Here is a 10,000-nt window from a genome sequence, read left to right as displayed (position 1 = left end):
ACAGAAAATATTCCAGAATTTTCCAGAAACGATTTTTAAAAAAAGTGGCATTTTCTAGTTATTACAAACAAAACCTTATGAAGTTTGTTTTTCTTTCTTTAGAAATACATATTATGATGTTTTATACTTCCAAAATAAATTTTGTCTACATCCACCATTCCCTGAGCAAGTTATAGCAATTTATTTCAATGTTATTCCAAGGCGTTTTTCAATGGGGGGAAAAAATGTATTTATTTACTGACAATGTATTTGCCCAAAAGTTCTGGGAATGAACTAAACAGAAAAAAATTGTTACAAAATAACAGAACACTGAAGCAAATTTGACTTTTTTCCAAATAATATATTTTTAGTTACCATAAACAACACCACTTATAATAAACAAATATAAAATAAGAAAATAATAAATAATGCGTCAAAGTCCAAATAAACATGGTGCAAATCCTCAGTAAATAAAATAGATATAAATATTTACTATACTATAAATAGTTACATAACGAAACTAAATTCAATATGGACCATCCTTAGGTTTTATGTGCCAGCATGGATATGGTTGTCTGCGGATATGTATATGGTTCGCGTGCAATGCAGACAAACAGCCCAACCTTTATTTGCGTCCTTTGAAAACAACAAGAGCAGCACTTCGTCTTTGCTGTGTCACTGTTTTGTCATGTTTTTGTGCTGTTGTGCATGCAAAAGTACTTAGTATGAGAATTTTTTCATGCAAAACTTTTTTTTAGCGTTTTATTTAGCCGCGCGTAAATGTGCAGCCTATCTCTCATTCCGTGTTGTTCAAATAGCTGATTGTTGGTTCACAAAGCGAAACCTATGCTTATTGGTTGAGATAGATCGAGTTTGAACCAATCTGGGCATGGAGGAGGGACAATGCATCCATATATCATGTCTGGTTTGTCCGGAGAGACAAGTGACGAGCGTTCCTTTGTCAAATCAGCGTTGTCAAAATTTGATGACGTAACCACACTGATTCCGGAGCCTCTGAAAGTCCGTGAATGTTATGTGATACAGCGATGGAAAGCTGAGATTCTCTTCTTTATGCCAATCTTTGAATTGTATGGATCGGATCAGCGGATCAAAAGTTATTAAACATTTAAGAGCAATACTTATTTTTAGCCGCGGGCGGCTGTCTCGGTCTTTAAGGGTTAAAGATGCAAACCCCTCACTGCACCTCAGCTGCGCGCCTTCAGCAGACCTCCTCATTCCTGCAGCATAAGGGCTTTATTATTGTTTATGAGCGCCAAAAGTGGCGGATCTGTTCGGTGAAAAATCTGACTGCGTGTCACCGCATCCCTAAGGACTGTTTGGCGAAATATTTGACTGCTTGTCACTGCATATCAAACGACTGAAACAATATAACTAGAGAAATCTCCACTGTGCTGCTGAGTAGGAGAGCGCTTCTCACTGAACAGCGCAGCACCGATGACGTAAGCGTGCCCAGGCCCATTTGTGGTGTGAGTGCGGGCCGTCGGGGGAGACGGGAGGGGGGACATACGTGCTTTGGCACGGTTCGAGGCAACTGTACCTAGTGTGAGTACGGCCTAAATATTGTCAGTCAGAAAATGAAGAGGACACATAAAAACATTTACAGGTTGTGGCTCACAATCCACAGTTTCTTCTATTATGGTTGGAGCTGCTCCTCCTTTAAGAAGTTTTTAGCCAAATCCAGCACTGGAAGTTCTCCTTTGTCAAATGCTAGAGCTATATCTTTATTATAACTCTCTGTAACATAATTGTTAGTTTTATTATTCTATTTATTATCCTTTACACAGTGGGGTGTAAGTGTGTAACCCTTTATCATCTAATTAGCCCGGTTGTATTTTTTTGTAGTCCCCAAATTTGTTCGCTGTAGTCTTTGCTAAGCGAACTCTGTAAAAGCCAATGTCTCCGTTTGCAATGAACTTTGAGCATCTTACATTCAGAGATGTTTACACAGATACAGTTCTTTCTTTCTAAAGAAAATAAAGTTTTAAGCCTGGTTTAAGTTGGACAAAGCTGGCTTTGGCTGAGCTCCCAGCCTGGCTAGGCTGGTCAAGCTGGTTTTAGCTTGTCATCTCCCAGCCCGACCAGCAAAGACCAGGCTGGAAATGGCTGGAAACCAGCCTGGAAATGGCCAAAACCCCTGTAAAACCAGTCTGGTCAACCAGCTAAAACCAGCCAACCAGCCTAGGTTAGTTTAAGCTGGATTTTTCAGCAGGGTGGCCTTTCACAGTCTTAGTATACTTGAAGCCAACGTGTTAGACAGAGCTATAAGAACACCGTATAGCGTGCCACGCTGCTCTGTCTAACGTGTTTTAGTCCATTACTATCCTGCACAGTGGCTTGTGGTGTTATGGATTTAAAGTAATCTACTAGAGATAATAACAGGAACTCTGCTTGAATAATTCAAAACATTACAATTTATTAGTCAGGTAAATGTGTATTATGCCAATTCATTCAGTCAACTCATAAACGATCACAAGACATCAAATTATCAAAGACAAATCTGAGATTAAAAGATGCATACCTGACTTCAAAATATACATAGCATAGAGCGTGGAGCTTGAGATAATATTGAGAAACTTTACCTTAAGTAGTCAATCCAAGAATCTCCTTGAGGAAAGGGTTGTGTTGAATAACAAAAGGCATTTGCATTTAGTGAAAGAGTTTCTGCCTATAGGAAAGGCACACCCTTCGCAGTGGTTCAACAGATACCTGAAGTTATATATCTATTGTTTTGATTATGTCTATTTCTGAGGGAATGAGACCATTGTACCAGACGCACTGAGACGTTTCAAATGATATCAAACATGATAAAGTGACTTGGATTAATATGGAGCATTCATATTTTGAAATGACCGTTCTGTTTGAGTAGAGTGTAAAACTGCTGAATGACCAAGAGGGGTTTGGGGAGATGTTTCAAATGCAAATGGAGGAAAGGAGGGGAGCTGGTTTTCCTGCATTCTCACCTGTTGAGTTGTGGAGCCGATTGTCTCTGTGTTTTCAGCTCATATTTGAATTGTCAAAGACATCAAAGTATTTGTGGTATCTCAAGTCTTACAGATTATTTGGCTTGTCTTAAGGAAAAACTCACTTCATTTTAACTTTTTATTTCTGAAAACAAAACAATATTTTTTTATTTGTCTAAGAAATCTTTCTTGATTGATTTTTATTTATTTATTTATTTTTAGATATTTGGACTAAAAACAAGACAAATCTCTCAGTAACAAAGGCATTTTGAGCAGTGTAAATACATGAAAAATCTGCATATTTCTACAGGCAGAGAATCTCTGTTGCCATGAAGTTAGCTAGCATTTTTTTTTCAATGTTCAACAACTTCAGAAAGCATCTCTCACCAGGGACACTCATAAGAGCCCAAACTTTTGCTTTTCTAACGGTATATTTACCACTTTCAGTCTATGGGACTGACTATTTGCACTGCAAGTAATGAAATCGAATGCATTTGTTCAGACAGTCAATGTAATCCATATGGTGCACCTACACTGGTTGCCATAGCAATGTAAGATTCAGCCTGATGCCAAAAGAGGAAAGAGCAATAAAATGCTTTTCTGTCTAAAGTTTGGTCTCGTTTATAGTCCAAATATTGAGAAATTCTCAAATCAAGACAAGTAAAAAATATTGGTTAGTTTTCAGAAAAGGGGTGACACGGTGGCTATCACTGTCATCCTTCTTATCCGAACATGCAGCTCAACTCCTTGTTCAAGCTCTTGTTCTCTCCAAACTGGATTACTGCAACTCTCTACTAGCTAGGCTTCCAGCTAACTCTATCAAGCCTCTTCAACTGCTCCAGAACGCAGCAGCACAAGTGGTCTTCAATGAACCTAAACGAGCACATGTCACTCCGCTGCTAGTCCGTTTGCACTGGCTGCCAGTTGCTGCTCGCATCAAATTCAAAGCTCTGATGTTTGCCTACAAAGTGACTTCTGGCCTTGCTCCTTCTTATCTGCTCTCACTTCTGCAGATCTATGTGCCCTCCAGAAACTTGCGTTCTGTGAATGAACGTCGCCTCGTGGTTCCATCCCAAAGAGGGAAAAAATCACTTTCGCGAACGCTCACGCTCAATCTGCCAAGTTGGTGGAATGAACTGCATCAGAACAGCAGAGTCACTCGCTACTTTCAAGAAACGACTAAAAACTCAACTATTTACTCTCCACTACACTTCCTAATCTGCAATTGCCTCTCAGAATATCACACTAACTGTACAAAAAAAAAAAAAAAAAAAAAAAAAAAAAAAAAATATATATATATATATATATATATATATATATATATATATATATATATATATATATATATATATATATATATATATATATATACTAATACTACTAATACTTCCCTTCTTAGACTTTACAGATCTGAAACTTGCCTATAGCACTTATTCATTGTTGCTCTTAGTTGTGAAAATTGCTTCCTTGTCCTCATTTGTAAGTCGCTTTGGATAAAAGCGTCTGCTAAATGACTAATGACTAAATGTAAAATGTAAAATGTAAATCTCAAACCAAGAAGGTCACTGGTTTGAGTCCTGGACGGGCCGGTTGGCATTTCTGTGTGGAGCTTGCATGTTCTCCCAGTGTTTCTTTCCTCTGGGTGCTCCGGTTTCCCCCCAATCCAAACACATGTGTTATAGGTGAATTGGGTAAACTAAATTGGCCAGCGTATGATTTGATTTTTTTTTTCAAACAGAAATATCATACATAAAAATCTCAAAAAAAAAAAAATAATAATAATTAGTGTGAATGAGTATGTTGGATGTTTCCTAGTACTGGGTTGCAGCTGGAAGGGCATCCACTGTGTAAAACATACTGTATGCTGGATAAGTTGAAATATTAAATAATAAGAAAAATACTTTACTTTATAATTTCAAACCAAAAACAATATTTTTTTTAACTTGCCCCACTGGTATATACACTGTAAAAATATCCTGCCGACTTTCTAGTCATCTCAATTTACAGTATATAAATCAAACTGACTAAAAATATTAAGTTAAACTTTGAATAACTTTGAATAAATGTAGTCAGAACCTGCTTAGCGTATTAAAATATGTTTAAGACATCACACGTAGATATTGCTTGAAGCTATTAGCACAGTGACATGCTGTCCTGGGAGAGAACCCTGAGCTCAGAGAGAATTGAGCCCAAGGCACCCGACGGTCAACTAGCATTTAAGGGGGTACGAGATCAGGTAGGTCTTGAGAGCTCCCCCTAGTAAAGGAGGAAAAGGAGGAGATGGGGTGGATGGGGGATTCTTCCAAAACCAGGATAATGCAGTAGGTTGAAATCTGTGGATTTATTGTAGGCTTGAATCAATCTGATTGGATTATCACTGATTACGGATGAGAGATCAATCATAGCACGTGCTCCTCTGGAAATCAGTTTGTAAAACTTCACTTCATTTTGGCTTTTTTTTTCTAAAAAACAAGCAATATTTTTTACTTGTCTTGATTAAAGAATTGTTCAATATTTGAACCAGAAACGTTTTTTTTTTTTGTTCATGTTGTTACAGTCATTTTCTTTCATTCCTTCATTTATTTTCTTCCAATATTCTGGGGTCGGGTAGTGGGGGCAGTAGTCTTAGGAGAGAACCCCAGACTTCTCTCTCCCCAGACACTTCCTCCAGCTCCTCCGGAGGATCCCGAGGTGTTCCCAGGCCAGACGAGAGACATAGTCCCCTCCAGCATGTCCTATGTCTTTACCGAGGCTTCCTCCAGGTGGGACATGCCTGGAACACCTCCCTATGTAGGCATCCAGGAGGCATCCGAAACAGATGCCTGAGCCACCTCAGCTGACTTCTCTCGATGTGGAGGAGCAGCGGCTCTACACAGAGCTCCTCACCCTATCTATAAGGGTGGACCCTGCCTTTTTTATTGTCTAGAAATGCTTCTTCGCTTAAACATGTATTATATTTAAACCAGAAACAAGACAAAAACTTTTAAAAAAGAAGATTTCTTTGCAGCTTGTGATCATCTTTGCCATATGCACATCTATATTGTATATACAGTTGAAGCCAAAATGATTAGCCCTCCTGCTAATTTTCTTTTCTTTTTCAAATGTTTCCTCGATATTTGAGCATGGAATTTTTTCACAGTAAATCTGATACTATTTTTCCTTCTGGAGAAAGTCTTATTTGTTTTAATTCAGCTAGAATAAAAGCAGTTTTAAATTTTTTTTAAATTATTTTAAGGTCAAAATGATTAGCCCCTTTAAGCTATATATTTTTTTCGATATTCTACAGAACAAATTATCTTTATACAATAACTTGCTTAATTGCCCTAAAGTTAACCTTAATAACCTAGTTAAGCCTTTAAATATCACTTTAAGCTAAATACTCCTATCATGAAAAATATCTAGTCAAGTATTATTTAGTGTCATCATGGAAAAGATAAAAGAATCAGTTATTAGAGATGACTTATTAAAACTATTATATTTAGAAATGTGTTGAAAAAAAAAAAAGTTCAACCAAAATACAGGGTGGCTAAAAATTTTGACTTATACAACTGTATACTGTGTCTGAACACACTTTTCACTGTTAAGACTGCAAACAAGTGAACACTTTTGAGTCGGATAAACCATATAATTGGATTTTGGCTTTGCTTTGGGACTGTGTGGATTGTTTCCGTTTCTCCACTCCTACCTTGTTTAACAAAATCACAGCCTCCTGGTTCAGCCCAGTTATGTTGAATGTGTCTCCAGACTCTCCGTCCACGATCATGAAGTCCATCCGTGCGTTTTCACCCAGGTCTGCATCTGTGGCTGAAAGACGACCGATCTCCACCCCGGGGACGGCCAATTCAGACACTGAAAATGACCACATACCTGTGCAAGATGGAGATGGAAAAAGTTTAGTAAAGAATGAGACAAAAACATGGAAAGATTTGTTTGTTTAATGCCACATCACTAGCTGTTTCATGGGGAGATCAATTAAAGCAAAAACTGTTTACATAATAATACACTGTGACTGCAAATTAATAATTTTATCATGAGTTTTAGTCATGTTTCTAGTCTAAATATCTGACAATTACTTTTTTTTTTTTTACAATTAAATTGTTTTGTTTTAAGAAGTATAAAGTTAAAATGAAGAGTGTTTTCCATAAAACAAGCTGAATGATCTGCCAGTGGGCTTGGTAAAATAGATTCATTCATTAATTTTCTTGTCGGCTAAGTCCCTTTATTAATCCAGGGTCGCCACAGCAGAATGAACCATCAACTTATCCAGCAAGTTTTTACGCAGCGGATGCCCTTCCAGCCGCAACCCATCTCTGGGAAATAAAATACATTTATTTCAAACTGAAAAAAAAGTAAAGTATTTTACTTACCCCACTGGCACATAATTTTGATTGTTTTTTTTTTTTTGACAAAGACTCCTTATTTTAATTTATTACTTCTCTGTATTTTTACTTGTCTAGAAAATGTTTCTTGATTTAAGAATTTTTAGATGACTGGACTAGAAACAAGACAAAAAAAGACAAAAACAAAAGTAAGAGTGCAGAGCAAAATAAGTAGGAATGCCCTTTTCGCATTGTAACAACTTATGAAAAATTAACAATGTAACAAAGATGAAACAAAAAAAAGAAAGAAAAAAAGAAAGACAGAAAAAAGAAAAAAAGAAAAAAGAAAGAAAAAAAGAAAGACAGAAAAAAGAAAAAAAGAAAAAAGAAAGAAAAAAGAAAGAAAGATGAACAGATGGATAGATGAATGAACAAAGAAAGAAAGGGATAGATAAATTAATGACTGATGCATGGATGGATGGATAGATGGATGGTTGGACGGACAGATGAATGAACAAACAACAGAAAGAAAGAAAGAAAGAAAGAAAGAAAGAAAGAAAGAAAGAAAGAAAGGGATAGACATAAAGAAATGGATGGATGAGTGGATGCATAGATAGATGGACAGGTGGATGAACGAATAGACAAAAATAAAGGGATGGACAGACGGATGGATGGATTGTTAAATAGATGGATGAATGGATGGAAGGACAAAGAAAGAAAGGGATGAATAGATGGATGGACGGACAGAAATAAAAGGATGGATGGATGAATGGATGGACGGATAGATGGACAGATGAATAGATGGATGGATGGACAGACGGAAGGAAGGACAATTAAATAAAGAAAGAAATGAGCGATAGATAAACAGGAAGGGATGGATGGATAAATGAATGATTGAATGGACGAATGGACAGAAATAAAGGGATGGATGATAAATAGATGGACAGATTGATGGATAGATGGATGGGTGATGGATGGATGAACAGGCGGACAATGAAAAAAGGGATGAACGGATGGACGAACAGGCTGATTGACGAAAAAAGAAAGAGATGGATGAGAAAAGAGAAAATAAAATATCAATAAACAGAAAAAAAAGATCAATAGACAGAAGGAAAGATCAATGGACAGAAAGAAAGAGGGATGGTTAGATGGACGAATGAATGGACTGAAATAAAGGGATGGATGGATGAGGGATGAACAGATGGATGGATAAATAGATGGACAGATGAATGAATGGATGGATGGACAGATAAATGGATGAATGGATGGATGGATGAATGGATAGATAGACAGATGAAAAGAAAAAGAAAGAAAGAAAGAAAGAAAGAAAGAAAAAAAGAAAAAAGAAAGAAAGAAAAAAGAAAGAAAGAAAGAAAAGATGGATGGATGGATAAATAGATGGACAGATTGATGGATAGATGGATGGATGAACGAACGGACAAAGAAAAAAGAGATGGATGGATTGATGGATAGATGGACGAACAGACAGACTGACGAAAAAGAAAGAAAAAAAGGAAAGATGAATGGACAGAAAGAAAGAGATGAATGGATGGTTAAATTGACAAACGAATGGACAGAAAAAAAAGAGATGGATGGATGGATATGGGATGAACAGATGGATAAATGGATGGATGAACAGATGAATGGATAGAAAGATGGACGAATGGATGGATGGACAGATGAATGGATAGAAAGATGGACGAATGGATGGATGGACAGATGAATGGATGGATGAAAGGAAGGAAGGAAATAATAACTGAAATTCTTCCTGGGGATACATTATTAAAAACATCCATCAAAATGCTCAGAGTATAGAAATCTTGTCTAGTTGTCGAGGAAATTCTAATGAAATAGGAAAAGAGGCTTGACAAGAACATAAAATCATGTCATCATACAGACCCTTTACATCCACAAAACTGTCTGTTTTATTCAATCTGACCTCTGGCCTAATCTAGACCCTCTTATTAAGACCCAGCCAATGAGGTCTTGCTTTGCCTTTTGTTCGCACAGGCAGTTTTTCTGCAGTTATAAGACAGTTTAATAACCGACTTCTCTTTGTGTGCAGGCCAAAAATAAAACGAGAAAACCTGCCCGAGTCTGTTTAAACCTAATTAGAGACAGCAAATAACGCAGGCAATCTACTGCATTCCATGAGAGAATTGAAAAGTGTTTCTCATCTCACATCACATCTCACACCGTGATCAATCACAATAACAAAAACACAAAATTTGTTACCAAAGAGTTCCCAGTCGTTCAGAGTTAACTTTTATGTGCTTGGTGGGGTGATTTGGGTGATTTGTTTGCTGGATCGTGACAAAGAGTGATGTTCTGGTCACTAAATGTGATTTGGGCACTGCTGCAATGTAAGTTTATGATTTTTCTCATATAACTGCGAGGCACAAGTCACACATTAGCCATCTTAGTAAAGTACCAGTGAACATCTTCTCTAAAAGACATGCGAGTTCAATGATAATTCATGGTAGCAAAAAAAAAGAGAAAAAAAAGGAAAGAAAGATGGACAGACAGGTGGAAAAAAAGGAATAAAGTAAGAGACATAAGGAAAAAAGAAAGGTATGAAAAGAAAGAAAGATAGATGAAGAGATGGGAATAAGGATGGCTGACGGATGCATGGATGGATCAACAGAAGGATGGAAGAAAGAAAGAAAGAAAGAAAGAAAGAAAGAAAGAAAGAAAGAAAGAAAGAAAGAAAGAAAGAAAGAA

At 36.9% G+C, this 10,000-nt stretch overlaps 1 protein-coding gene and 1 long non-coding RNA gene across 5 annotated transcripts in view; both read right to left on the bottom strand.

Moving 5' to 3' along the window:
- The window catches only part of LOC147831364 (uncharacterized), a 5,070-nt gene extending 1,687 nt beyond the window's left edge, over positions 1-3,383 (bottom strand). Inside the window, exon 1 of the long non-coding RNA XR_015524114.1 lies at positions 1,168-3,383. This is a non-coding gene — a long non-coding RNA (uncharacterized LOC147831364). The remainder of the gene's footprint in view (positions 1-1,167) is intronic.
- Positions 1-10,000, bottom strand: part of cdh24a (cadherin 24, type 2a) — a 210,534-nt gene that overhangs the window by 52,315 nt on the left and 148,219 nt on the right. For all 4 annotated transcript variants that reach the window (XR_015523887.1, XR_015523888.1, XM_087307617.1 and 1 more), the window contains one exon: positions 6,646-6,827. Coding sequence is in view for 2 of the 4 variants with exons in the window: in XM_087307617.1 (XP_087163743.1) it covers positions 6,646-6,827 (182 nt within the window). In the remaining 2 variants the exon portion in view is untranslated. The remainder of the gene's footprint in view (positions 1-6,645; positions 6,828-10,000) is intronic.

Source organism: Danio rerio, chromosome 23 (genome assembly GCF_052040795.2).
Source record: "Danio rerio strain M-AB ecotype USA chromosome 23, GRCz13ab, whole genome shotgun sequence".
Taxonomy (NCBI): domain Eukaryota; kingdom Metazoa; phylum Chordata; class Actinopteri; order Cypriniformes; family Danionidae; genus Danio; species Danio rerio.
This window is presented reverse-complemented; position numbering and strand designations above follow the sequence as displayed.